This window comes from Pyrus communis, chromosome 2 (genome assembly GCF_041283825.1).
Source record: "Pyrus communis isolate YQ-2024b chromosome 2, ASM4128382v1, whole genome shotgun sequence".
Lineage (NCBI taxonomy): Eukaryota > Viridiplantae > Streptophyta > Magnoliopsida > Rosales > Rosaceae > Pyrus > Pyrus communis.
The window spans coordinates 22,520,405-22,534,047 of NC_142566.1; the positions used below are offsets into that span (position 1 = coordinate 22,520,405).

Sequence of the window (13,643 nt, forward strand, 5' to 3'; positions counted from 1 at the left end):
GTCGGACAATTAAAACATACAACCTATCATGGGTCTTAAATTCCCTAAGGTATAGGTAAGTCGTTCCCCACGCAACGCACAAAAACATCCCACCCTAGCCCACCACCCTTTGCATTAATCGGCCTATGGCTTAACTACCTCGTAGTTAGGGCGTTCATTAGTCAAGATATTTCATTAATTGGTAATCGGTATTAACTAGTCATTTATTTGTACGTATAACTTATTATGTTTTTATTTGTAAATCTAGTGTAGCAATATTGATGAGAACAATGAGAATTACTATTCCTTCTTGTAACTTAAATTATAGGAAAAAAAATTTAATTTCTCTCAACAAAAAATATGCCAAATTTTGAGATAAAATTAAGAATAATCAAAAGAAGGAAAAAACCTTGCCAACCATGAATTTCATGATCATGAAAAGGGAAGACATCTAGCTTTATGAAATCTACTATTTGATGCAAATGCAAAACTTCCATTGATTTAAACATGAAAATAAAAAAAACTAAAACAATATCAAACAAAAAGAAGAAGAAAAATAGAATTGAAGTTTCATTTATACTTGCCATATTTATGCCAACAAAGTAGCATCACCACACATCTCCTAGCAATATAGAACCTGGACCTTTTCTCTCTTATCATGCTCCAACATCCTTTCCCCACTGCACACCCAGCACCGCCACCTCCGCCGCCACTGCTGCCTCCAGAAGAAGAACAACTTGAAGAACCACTACCCAGCCCTCTTCTCTTCACTTGCCTAGATATGCATTGGCCCATAATCTGTCTCCAAATTCTCCACACACAAAAAAAAAAAAAAGATTGAAATATGATACAGAAGAATCCCCTTAATCTAATTAACCCCAAACCAAAACAGAGCAAACCCAGCAAAGATTTTCCATACGCTAAGCCAAAAGCTTTATAAATATATGGTACAGAAGAATTTATATAATTTAACCCCAAATAAAAACAGAGTAGACCCAGCAAAGATTTCCCATATATTTGTAAAAATCTATACACCCAGCAGAGTAAAGTTCCAGTTTGCCCACAGCAGCCATACTTATGTAAACCCAGCAAGAAACGCCTCCCTGGTTTTCTTCATGTCAAACACTTGTCTCTTCCTCTCTGACTCTGCAATTTGTCTTCTCTGTATTTATTTCGTGAATATTTTGATAATTTGACGAAGCAAAAGGTTTTTAATTCGTTTATGATATTTGAGTTGTTACGTTAATTTATCATCCGACGGTGGAGATTCAATCGAGACCATTCGTAGCGGTTTTGTCGTCCACGTTTCGTGTTTTGAGTGGTTGACATGTACACTCCATCGTTGTTTTAAGCAAAAGAATGTTATATGCTTCTCGAATAATAATATTCTTTTATTTTATTTTATTATTTTCAGTTGGAAATTAACAATTCCTGGATGATTTTTAATTTTTTGAATTGGAGGATAATTAATAATTATGAGTTGCACCAATTAATTGGTTAATTAGGTTTAATCTATAATACTTTGACCATATTAATGAGTTGGCTTTTGTAAGTCTTCCAGCCATTGGAAGGGTAGACAGCCTTGACAAAGTTAATTTTTTAAAAACAAAGACAACAAAATTATGGCTGCAATTTGTTTTTTGCTAAAAAATTATTGGGTGGAACAGTCTTTTGTTTGTAAGGTAAACGAAAGTGTAAACAATATCACAGCGAGACAGTGGCACATTTTAAACAACAATACCATATTTATCAAAACTTACTAAATTTATATTGTCAAGATGTGTGGTAAGTGACATTACACCCTACTTGAAAAAACAAAATATTGTTACATCAGTTAAGATTTGAAATTCATACGAAACCGCACTCGTAATCTTCGATTTGCTTATATTCCAAAAAGAGTAAACAATGTACATAAAATCATTGGGATTAATTAGATGAATATTTGAGTTTTTCTTGCATTTCTAGATAAAATTTTTGAAGAAATAATGATATAAGAGAGAATCAGAAGACAATATGGTAGGGTGACTAGGGTCATCTCACCGAGTTCAAATCTAATACATTTTGTGTGTGGCTTATATTATTAATTAATACATGTTAATAAACTTAACCGTCTTTAACTTTGTTATAAATTTAACACATATCAATAAATGATACATACCACAGAGAAGCCGCACACAAAATGAATGTAAAATATATAATCTCTATACCACCATGAACCATCGCATAAGAGCTTAATTCGTTCATATATGGTGGTTCAATCAATAAAATATAGTGCTATTAACAATCATATTTGGGATTTCATAATATTTTTTTGGTTAAATATAATGAAATTTATAATAACAATTTTAACAAAGCTCGAGTACAGAATCTAGATAATAAACTTTTGTTCCAAGCAACATATTGTATTCACATTCAATTGTCAAAGACATTTCAATAATCCCCGACAAGGAATTAAAAATGTCAATTAGCAAATAGCTTCAAAGCCATGCATTGTGGCATTGTCAAGGCTTCACAAAACCAAGTGTGAAAGTAGTAACAAACATGAGATCATCACACATCACCTAGCGGTCATCGCGATGAAAGGGAATGGACGTAAAACTATCCACAACCATGCATGGTCATTTTTCAAGTTTATTGCTTCAAACTACTAAAACATTGTCACTAGCAAGTATGTCTGGCATTTTCTTGCACGATCTGCTACCCTGATACGAAATGATATGAAAATAATAGATTTCAGGTTACTCATTAACGTTTCGAGTCGTTATCTAGTCACTATTTTAGAACCCAATAAGATATCGTTTGTCATATCTAGATATTAAACATGACATATTCTTGCGTGACTTGTTAACCCAAAACGAAACAACACGACCCATTAACAAATTGGGTCTTTATTAGGTCCCCTGTTAAAAATTCGTTAAAATAACGAGTTTGATATGATATTATTTGTTAAGATAACAAATACGACACAATTACGGTACGAATACAACAAACAAGACTCCTTTGTCATAGCTACTAGCAAGCGGGCTAATTAAATTCTAGACATCACCTGTTTGGCGGGCTAAAGAGCTACTAGGCTTGCAAAATATAGTAAAATCCTTGTGAGAGTTTGATAAAGTGCGTTAAATTTCTTTTTATCACCATGCATAGTTTAAATCTTGTATGATTTGTCATTCAGTACTACAGTTTGATGATATTTCTTTTCATTTGAAAATGAGAGGTCTTAGATTCAAATCTCGTGGATGGCGAATTCGATACCAAATTAGGTTGCCCATTGTATAATTTAACCGAACTCTTCATTTTCTTAGTGTGAAAATATCAATGTACTCAAAATTCTTATACGATCTAAAAGATGCACATCAAATAAGATATGATCTATCCAAGAAACCGCCATTGACATTGACATATGTGGAAGAATGAGCACATGAGATTGTCATATGAAAATATTTCTTCGCAAACGAGCTATCGGCTTGGACTCGACCAAATTGATTTTAAGGCCCAGCAATAGCTAACGGTGACGAATAATCGGAGGAAAAAAAAAAACTTTCGTGTCACGGTCTAATATTTGGTCATGACCATCACTTTTAGTCATCTTGTCGACGGTTTCATTTCAACGTCTCAACATAGAAAATATCTTTATTTTTTTAGTAATGATTATTGTATTGGAAATAATTCCAAGTGTATCCATACTGTCATATTCTAACCCACTGGCGCTGATCCTACAAGAAAATTAACAATAGGCTATTGTCAATAGCATTGTAGTAGGTTAAAAGGAACAAAAACGTTATATCATTATATGTGTCATTAGCCAAAAGCATTGAAAATCTTATTTTATATGTTAAAAAATGGTACGTGTCATTTGAAGAAGAAAAAAGATTCAGAGGCAGATTATTTATCCTCCTGTTTGAGTATCATTCTCATCCCTTCCTATTTTATGCGGTCACGATTAAGCCACGTCAATATTTTATATTGATTTTTTTTATAGAGATAGTAAGATAAAAAGTAATAGGAATATAAAATGTTGATGTAGCTTAACTGTGAGCGCACAAATAGGAGGGGATGAGAAGGTCACCCAAATAGAAGGGCAGACAACCTGCCTCCAAAAGATTCAAAGCAAAGGTTGCCAACATTCTCCATTTATTTATATTAAGAGTGAAGGAAATGGAGTAAGCCACATAATAAGCTAACTAAAATAGTTTGGTAACTCGACACCCATGAGAATTGCACTTAACCTAAGACTTTCACTTATAAGTGAGAAAAAACTTGCAATTTACGAAAATCGAATCTATAACCTCCGACTTACAAGTGAGAAGAGTGCCACTAAACAACAATTTTTAAAAGATTTTTTTCTTTTGTTTTTTTCAAATAGTTTTAAAAAACAATTAGATGGTACAATAAAACCTCTCTAATGTTATACAGTTGGGACCAAACCAATTTTATAACTGTAATGAAAGTTATTACTTAATATAGATATAGTTAAAAATATAATTTATAGACTTATTTATCCTTAATGAATGTAACCTTTCCTAGATAGGATGCCTTGGGTGCCAAGTATTTTATTTCTTTTATATTTTTTGTACACATTGACAATAATAACTGTAACATCTCACATCGCCCAGGGGAGTGATCCTTAAATGTATATTCACATCTCTACCTAGCACGAGGCCTTTTGGGAGCTCACTGGCTTCGGGTTCCGTAGGAACTCCGAAGTTAAGCGAGAAGAGGGCTAGAGCAATCCCATGATGGGTGACCCACTGGGAAGTTGCTCGTGAGTTCCCAAAAACAAAACCGTGAGGGAATGGTAAGCCCAAAGCGGACAATATCGTGCTACGGTGGTGGAGTCGGGCCCGGGAAGTGGTCCCGCCCGGGCCGGGATGTGACAAATTGGTATCAGAGCCAATCCCTGGCCGGAAATGTGCCGACGAGGACGTCGGGCCCCTAAGGGGGGTGGATTGTAACATCCCACATCGCCCAGGAGAGTGATCCTTAAATGTATATTCACATCTCTACCTAGCACGAGGCCTTTTGGGAGCTCACTGGCTTCGGGTTCCGTAGGAACTCCGAAGTTAAGCGAGAAGAGGGCTAGAGCAATCCCATGATGGGTGACCCACTGGGAAGTTGCTCGTGAGTTCCCAAAAACAAAACCGTGAGGGAATGGTAAGCCCAAAGCGGACAATATCGTGCTACGGTGGTGGAGTCGGGCCCGGGAAGTGGTCCCGCCCGGGCCGGGATGTGACAAATTGGTATCAGAGCCAATCCCTGGCCGGAAATGTGCCGACGAGGACGTCGGGCCCCTAAGGGGGGTGGATTGTAACATCCCACATCGTCCAGGAGAGTGATCCTTAAATGTATATTCACATCTCTACCTAGCACGAGGCCTTTTGGGAGCTCACTGGCTTCGGGTTCCGTAGGAACTCCGAAGTTAAGCGAGAAGAGGGCTAGAGCAATCCCATGATGGGTGACCCACTGGGAAGTTGCTCGTGAGTTCCCAAAAACAAAACCGTGAGGGAATGGTAAGCCCAAAGCGGACAATATCGTGCTACGGTGGTGGAGTCGGGCCCGGGAAGTGGTCCCGCCCGGGCCGGGATGTGACAATAACTATGCAGATGCATGTTTTCATATAATATGGGACTAAGAAAGCGCCAAACAAATTAGCCAATGGCAATTTTAAAGAAAAAAATTTGCTAACTCCTTTGAAGATCCTTCGAGAATAGATATTTATATAGGACGATGTTATCCATACTCTCCGTTTACGCTTGACACACTTTTTATTAATTTATGCTCTTTAGTACTCTTTAATTTATTCAATTTAATAACAAAAAATTAAGAAAAGTATCGAAAAAGTTGAAAGAAAAAAAAATATATGTAAATAACATCACCATTTATATCCGACGGCGGAAATTTTAAGGTGTCCAGCTTCATGTACCAGGGCATTTAATATAGGAATGTGAGCTAAGCAAGCAGATAGAGATGAAATGGAATATGTACTTTATATAGCAGAATGGGTTAGCAGTGCTTGTCCCCGAGGCTGACCCCCCTGAGAGCCTCATTTTCTTGTGCCACTCATGACAAGTACAACCTACCAATACGGCAATGCCTGAGTTTTTGGTTATCATCAGTTTTTGTTATCATTCATGCGATGCAAATGACAGCGAGTCGTTTATGCATTGTGAAACTCTCTTTCGATTAAAGGTTCACACATATGATATTAATTAGGAGTTCACATGTTAGTTTTTTCAGTTCAAAAGATCTCTCATCTTGTCATAACTTTTAATTTTAATCTCTGATAATAAAAGTCTATAAAAATGGTTATTAAGTTTGTTCACAGTAAATTATTTTGATCATTTTGTGAAAAATTTGTCAATATCCTTGCTGTCTGATCACGTGAAGAACCACGTGACCACCTTTTTAAGGATAGTTTTGTCAAAAAACCCTTCCATTTAACGAGAATATTGACAATTTTCACATAATGACCAAAATGATTTACGATGGATGAAGTCCAGTACCACTCCTATTGATTTTCATTGTCAAAGACAAAATGAGAAGTTATGACAATCTCAAGAATTATTTTATTTTAAAAAAAACTACAAATTTCGCTATCATTAATCGTTTATGTGTGTAAATGATTGTAAATCGTTTATTCATTAGAGAATTGACTTGGATTAGCGTCTAGACAACTAATTTGAAAACAAAAACAAATTCAACATTTTTATTTGGATAGCCATGAATTTTTATTTTGGTACTAAATAACCTAGGAGGATCGTGAGATTCTCAAATCGTGTTCGTTTATCGTATATCATGCAATCAATTTTCATCATATACTATTTATATTTAATTTAAAATAATTTATAACTGTATAATATATAATAAACGGACACGATTTAATAATTTTTAAAATCCTTACAAAGAGAATCCGGAGAAAGGATCATTATTCGTTAATAACTAGTGCCATGATGGATCAGCCACCGATGACTCAGCAGGTGGTGGGCCACCGTCGCTAAAGGCCAAAAATGCCATGACGGAAGCGATTCTCTCTCCTCCTTCTCACTCTTCTCTTTTTTCCAGTTCAAGCTCTCTTTTTCTCTCCTCCCTCTTTCTCTCTCTAAAATCTGCATCTCACTCTTTCCGAGCATATTCCTCTGCTCTAATCTATAAATCCACACCTGATTTATTTCACTTCTCTGAAGCAGCAAGCTTTTCCCGAGTTCTTCCAATGGCTTTCGATGAGGACGTGGAGAGCTGCGGCAGCAGAGCGGTGCTGTCGTCTCAGGCGCAGCCTCGCCACCACCGGCAGAAGCTGGAGGTCTACAACGAGGTGCTCCGACGAATCCAAGAGTCCAATTTTGAGGAGGCCAATCTTCCTGGATTTGATGATCAGCTATGGCTTCATTTCAATCGGTTGCCTGCTCGGTACCTATTCTTTTAACCCTAGAATAATGTAATTTCGATTTGTATGTTCGGTAATTAGCTTTTTGGCTTTTGGCATTGCTTGTTTGGTTGCTGGGAAAGTTTGGGAAACTTGAAGAAAAGAAAAAGTTGGAATCTTTACTGATAACTTTTTTCGCAATTCAGATGATTACTTGTTTCATATTTATAACTTTTTCAATTTTCGAATTCGTATTGCTGGAAATAGTGATAGTAGGAGAAAAAGATACCAAATTGGCGCAGTTTATTAATGTTTGTATAATTGTGTCATTGTTGTTGTTGCTGCTATGTAGTTACGCGTTGGATGTGAATGTGGAGAGGGCAGAAGATGTTCTAGCACATAAGAGATTGCTGCAATTTGCAGAAGACCCTGCTAATCAACCTGCCTTTCAAGTTCGCTCTGTGCAGGTGAACACCTATGCATTTGTTGGAATAGTTCGGATATTAGCTCGATGTAACTCTGTTGGTGCTTAATGCTATCCATATTTGTGTGTGGGTGCATGCCTGCACTTATCCCTGCATCATGCGCATATGTATAATGGTTTGACTGTGGTTCGCATTCTTTTCTAGTGGGAACCGTTCGTCCAACTTGTGTTGCCTGAATAGTGAGTGGAGTTTTCTAGTCTTTAGTTGAAGACTTGGACTTATCTATTAAAATCAATGTAATTTATTTGGGCAATGATGCATGACTACTGGCTAATCATGAAAATCGTTTTTCTGATGCAGGTTTATCCTGTCTTCGATGGAAATTCTGTTGACTCGGTCCATTCAGATTCTTCGATGAAAGAAGATGCACAAAGTTCTTACAGTTACTCTAACGGACGAGGGTATGTCACTTTATATAGTGTATATCAGTTACTTGTATTCTCCATCCTTCTTTTGCATTCAATAACCTCACTCTGCATTTTGTATTTTAATCTTATATGTGCTAATCATTGAATTGTTCTGTCACCAGGATTCATGCACCTCCTACCTTTGGTTCATCTCCTACTCTTGACGCACTGGCACTTCAAGCCAATAGATACCATGTTGAAGATGGAGGTAGTGCTATGAGTGCAACACCAGTCTCTTCGGGGTAAGAAATGACATTTGATCCAATCTTAAGTAGTTACTCATCCACGGAGAAATGGCTTCTCCCCTTCATTTTATAGAGGTGTTTAGTTTGATAACTTATCTGCTACTTTGTTGTTCTTTCAAATTATCAAAATACATAGAAATAGAAAGAGAGATGCCGATGGATTATCCATTTAACTAAATGATAAATCTGAGAAGTTTCCCATGCGTAGTGGAAAATGTTCAATAGGACTTTTAGTTAACATAGTCATGTTACAAATATTCTATTCCATAGATTTCTTTTACAGTTTAGATTGCTCCAGCTTTTCTCTCTCTCCATCTTCTTGTCGGCTTTTCATAGTTTATAGTGTTTTGTACTTACTTGCGAAGTTGGGGGCTACATACTTTAGGCTTATGCTCAAGACGCTTCTATACTACAAAGTAAAGTGTTTGCTATTGTTTACCATGGATACAGACACAATGTTGGTAGTAATTTATTTGCATTGGTTGTTTGTAAATCTTGATGTTAATTATTGTTGTTAATTGTGTAGGCCTATGCATGAGATCACGTTTTCAACAGTTGACAAGCCCAAACTTCTTAGTCAGGTAGTCCTCATCTGTATATCCACATGTATGCTGTTGATCGTTAATTTCTACCAATTTTTATTCAATGCGGTACACATCTGATTCTGTTCATGAGCTCATAGCTTTTGTCCTTTAACTGGAATTCATTCTATAGACAATTGATATAGATATTTGTTTACTTTTATAGAAAAAGGTTTTTTATTTTCCTAGAATATTATATTAGGAGAGCCTGACTAGTGGGGCTCTAGAGTCTTGATTTCTGTATTTTCAACCCTGTAGCTAGTAAATGTTTGGAACTCTATAACTCAGAGTTACTTATCTTTTTCCATGAGATATGCTTGGTGGAACAGTTCCGAGGTTGTTAACATTAAATTGTGAGTTTTCAAGAATGTCTTATGATTAAACAATTCTATGGAAAATTTTCTTTTGTCTTTCTGTCATTTTCCCACTGGAGTCCTGGCCTACTCACTTACTTAATGATATCTATTAGTGATTAATTTTCCAGTTAACTTCATTACTTGCTGAGATTGGACTGAATATTCAAGAAGCTCATGCTTTCTCCACTGTTGATGGATTTTCTCTTGATGTTTTCGTGGTTGATGGGTGGAAATACGAGGTATGAGTTTTGTATGTTTCTTCTTGGATATTTGGTTCACATGCTTCTCTTTCATTGAACAAAATGTTCTTGCATGTAACAATAGGAAACGGAGGAGCTCAAAAGTGTTCTAGAAAAGGAAATTTCAAAATTTAAGGTAAGTTTTTTACTCCTTGATTTGCTTAATTATAAAGCTGTATCTTGTAGAACAAAATTTAAAATGTCTCGTTCTTTGAATAGAATCAGAATAGTGTGGTATGGGAATACTCGGGATGGTTTCTTAAAATCTATTAATCTGGTGAATCTTTGTTTATCTCATTAAAACTGGATACCACCTACCATCATGCTGAATATTTGGGGATCATTGTTCCCATCTGATCACATGATTTACTGTGATTTCGTATGTTAGGAGCAACCTTGGTCAAAACCACATCCAATTGCTGCTATTGGTGAGGACAATCAAACAAGGGATGAGTCCTTCCCCAGTTGCATAGAAATACCAACTGATGGAACAGATGTCTGGGAGATTGATGCAAGGCAGCTGAAATTTGAGAACAAAGTTGGATCTGGGTCATTCGGTGATCTGTAAGTTACATTTTGAATCCTGTGTTGAATTTTATGCTGGTTCTCGTTTGACATGCTGCTTTCAACTTCTTTTAGGTACAGAGGCACTTATTGTACTCAGGAAGTTGCCATAAAACTTCTCAAACCTGAGCGTGTCAATGCAGAGATGCTCAGGGATTTTTCACAGGAAGTTTATATATTGAGGTGCATCCATGTACCTGCGTGTACTTGTTGATGGCAGTTTGTCATTTTCCGTGCAGCTTTGTAAACTTCTTGATATCATGACATTTGGCAGGAAGATTCGGCACAAGAATGTTGTGCAATTTATAGGAGCATGTACACGACCTCCAAACCTATGCATTGTGACAGGTTTATCTTTAGAGAATATATATATTATATTATTGATTCTTATGTGCACAAGTATCTTATTTATTGAGTAGTCATGATTGCTATGGATGGGTGCCGTACTTTCATCTTTGTTATACCACGTCTAATTGGTTACAACTGAAGAGAATAGTGATATATTGATTGTCAACACTTGCGAATTTTAATTTAATGCGATTTGAATTCACTGATGACCACCTTTTGATGCTCATGTTCCTGTTTATCAGAATTTATGTCCAAAGGAAGTGTATACGATTTTCTGCATAAGCACAAGGGTGTGTTTAAGCTTCCATCTCTACTCAAGGTAGCTATTGATGTCTCCAAGGGAATGAACTATTTGCACCAAAATAATATAATCCACAGGGATCTTAAGACTGCCAATCTTCTTATGGATGAACATGAAGTAAGTATAATTCATGACTATTCAATCAACGATTCATTTGTCTGCCACATCTGTTTTCCCTTTGCATTTATATAGAAAAAAATTCACCCAAAATCCTGTGCGTCAATTAACTATTCTAAGCACTTTTGTGGATTTTTAATGCTTAGAATCATATATCCTTCCTGTACAGGTAGTTAAGGTTGCTGATTTTGGGGTTGCCAGAGTGCAGACTCAATCTGGAGTGATGACAGCTGAAACTGGTACATACCGCTGGATGGCTCCTGAGGTAGTAATCTCCTCGTAAATCTACTTTTATTTTGTGGATAATATCAGAAAGAGGAACAACTTCCAAGTGATTTAAATCAGAATTTGTTTAAAGTGATAGAATTCATAGTTTAATTATTCACGTGTTCAACTCAATCCCACTAAACATTTGTCCCAAAGGGGAGTTAGAGCTATTGCGGAGCTTTTTGGGCCTGCTATCATCGGGTTCAACAATAACCATGTTGGTTGGTAGTTTGTGCTGACTTCATTTAACGTAACCTATCTCTCAGCTTCTTTTTACCATGGTCTTGTGAAGGTCATCGAACACAAACCATATGATCACAAGGCAGATGTTTTCAGTTTTGGAATAGTACTGTGGGAGCTTCTAACTGGACAAGTAAGTGCCTACTTTTCTTTGCAAGAACAAATGAGACTCTGTGCACTATGCTTGCTTCTGCATTTGCTATTCAGCGTCAGTTGATAATGGCATTAATTTCAAAACTCACGGTCGTCTTTATGGTTTATTTACCAGATCCCCTACTCATCCTTGACCCCGTTACAAGCAGCAGTAGGTGTGGTGCAAAAGGTACTTACTCCAAACAATTTGGCATAACTCTGCCACACGGTATTCTTATGGATTAATATTTATTTGGCGTGACTGTCAGAGCCTACGACCTACAATTCCCAAGACCACTCACCCAAGATTCGCCGAACTGCTTGAGAGATGCTGGCAACAGGATCCGACTCAAAGACCCCCCTTCTCCGATATTATAGAAATCCTGCAGAATTTGGCCAAAGAGGTACTTTCTTGCCCAACTGTAAAGCTTCTTGCCCGTTAAACATATTTAAATGATTAAATCCTATAATCTTAACACAGGTTGGAAATGAGGGAGAAGATCGACGCAGACCTGGTGGTTTTTTCTCGGCACTTAGATGGGGCAATCACTGATCACGGTTGAGAGAAATCTGATCTTGCATGTGGACCATTTCCATTGCACATACTTTTTGCATTGTATAGATTTTCCAAGCACTCACAGTTGTTTTTATTGTAGTTTGTTTGTGTTTTCCTGGTGATCTTCTCTTCAGAGACTCAGTTTTTCATCGTCTAATTTAGGCCGGCTGGTTAGTGGTAATTACTAATGAGCCCGTCATGGACCGGTAATGTTCACTACCCTATAGTTATGTATAAAATCTTTTGTTTGAACCACACCTTACTGTATTATCATTGATTCCCAGTGAATGCATTCTTAGTGTGAATATTTATATTCGACATTGAACTGCAAGAACTTTCCAGGCCACTTATCTTCCCGGTTAGCCGGAAAAGTTGGTGAACGACGTATACAGGAGAAGAATTTTTCCTGAGTTTAAACTTAAATTAGTCATTACTAGGGAATTCCTTGACTTCCAAAATCTTTGTTACAAATTCTTAAAATCATACATTACTAGACTTATTCAGCAAACAACGGTTAACCTGCGATGGATCTGCCATCGCTAGACACGCTGAGTAGCTGCCGTGCGCGAACCTTGACCTGCAACCGGACCATTGATTCCATGCAATGCAGAGCTATACGTGCCTGTTTCCGCGCGCACACTCCACGAACCAACGCCTGCAGCTTCACCAGGCTCCTCAGTGCTCGAAACGCTTGCCTGGCCTGTCAAATTGTTCAAATCATCACAAACCTAAGGGTTTTCAGTTTTTGTGCAAATTCAACAATTATTATGAAAGCAAAACTTGACATTGAAAAAAAGAACCAAGTTTGGGTAATGTACAAGGTGCCCCCTGAACAAGGCTTGGAGCCTGATGGCTGCAACGTCTTCCTTGGTGAAAATTCTCTTTTGGAACGACGAAGATGATGAAGTGATGTCTTCGAGCTCTTCGTACCTGGCCAATTCTTCGTGTGTGCTTGGGGTGGTGTTGGTGTAGACGACGATGATATCTCTGTTGGATGATCTGACTAACTTTCTTCTGATTTTTCTGAACCACTTGCGAGCAGTTCCCATGATCTTGTACAGTTTGGTTGTAAGAAGAATAAGAGTTTTGTTGGGGCATTTCTCCATTTAAAAGCAGATTCAAAACGTGACGTAAAGGGAAGAGATGTGGCCAGTGCCACCATGTTTTCTCAGAGGGTGAGGGTTGTTTTCTGCTTGTCTGATACTGAGAACGTGGAGGGATGAATATTTCTCTTCCAACAGATCCGTGTGGGTTTGTTTGAAGCATTCAACGGTGAAGTCTCAACCAACTAAACGAACCCAAAGTCTCAAATACATAAAATAAAAGGCTCAAAACTAAAAAGATAGAACAACGTGCACTTTTCGTTTGGAAACGATGTCTTTTTTCGAGTTTTAGCACTTTTCACTAACAAAACGATACCACTTTTCGAGTTTTTGAGAACTGTTTCGAGTTCTATGACATGT

At 37.2% G+C, this 13,643-nt stretch overlaps 2 protein-coding genes across 4 annotated transcripts; one reads left to right on the forward strand and one right to left on the reverse strand.

The window, feature by feature from the left end:
* The first annotated feature begins 7,007 nt into the window (after positions 1-7,007).
* LOC137746819 (serine/threonine-protein kinase STY17-like) lies at positions 7,008-12,435 on the forward strand. 2 transcript variants are annotated; one of them, XR_011069910.2, is made up of 16 exons: positions 7,008-7,386; positions 7,695-7,809; positions 8,128-8,228; positions 8,357-8,476; positions 9,006-9,060; positions 9,545-9,655; positions 9,741-9,791; positions 10,044-10,219; positions 10,295-10,402; positions 10,494-10,567; positions 10,810-10,985; positions 11,155-11,250; positions 11,519-11,625; positions 11,761-11,814; positions 11,894-12,028; positions 12,106-12,435. XR_011069910.2 is itself a non-coding variant. In XM_068486832.2 (16 exons), exons 1-16 carry the CDS (start codon positions 7,190-7,192, stop codon positions 12,175-12,177), a joined length of 1,722 nt encoding a protein of 573 aa, XP_068342933.2. In that variant the 5' UTR covers positions 7,008-7,189; the 3' UTR covers positions 12,178-12,435. The 2 variants fall into 2 exon arrangements, 1 of the variants encoding a protein (XP_068342933.2); XM_068486832.2 differs by having other exon boundaries at positions 11,545-11,625.
* Positions 12,436-12,567: 132 nt separating this feature from the next.
* LOC137746821 (protein IQ-DOMAIN 20) lies at positions 12,568-13,325 on the reverse strand. 2 transcript variants are annotated; one of them, XM_068486834.2, is made up of 2 exons: positions 12,999-13,325; positions 12,568-12,908 (listed from the first exon to the last, which is right to left on the reverse strand). In XM_068486834.2, the coding sequence occupies exons 1-2, from the start codon at positions 13,284-13,286 to the stop codon at positions 12,720-12,722; spliced, it is 477 nt and encodes a 158-aa protein (XP_068342935.2). In that variant the 5' UTR covers positions 13,287-13,325; the 3' UTR covers positions 12,568-12,719. The 2 variants fall into 2 exon arrangements, with proteins under 2 accessions (XP_068342935.2, XP_068342936.2); XM_068486835.2 differs by having other exon boundaries at positions 12,568-12,880; positions 12,999-13,324.
* Between the last annotated feature and the right edge of the window lie 318 nt (positions 13,326-13,643).

Coding starts and splice junctions, on each gene's coding strand:
- LOC137746821 (XM_068486834.2), bottom strand. CDS start 13,286: ATGGAGAAATGCCCCAACAAAACTCTTATTCTTCTTACAACCAAACTG. Junction 12,909..12,998: donor CCTTGTTCAGGGGGCACCTT/GTACATTACCCA, acceptor GAAAACCCTTAG/GTTTGTGATGATTTGAACAA.
- LOC137746819 (XM_068486832.2), top strand. CDS start 7,190: ATGGCTTTCGATGAGGACGTGGAGAGCTGCGGCAGCAGAGCGGTGCTG. Junction 8,229..8,356: donor AGTTACTCTAACGGACGAGG/GTATGTCACTTT, acceptor TTCTGTCACCAG/GATTCATGCACCTCCTACCT. Junction 9,061..9,544: donor AGCCCAAACTTCTTAGTCAG/GTAGTCCTCATC, acceptor TTAATTTTCCAG/TTAACTTCATTACTTGCTGA.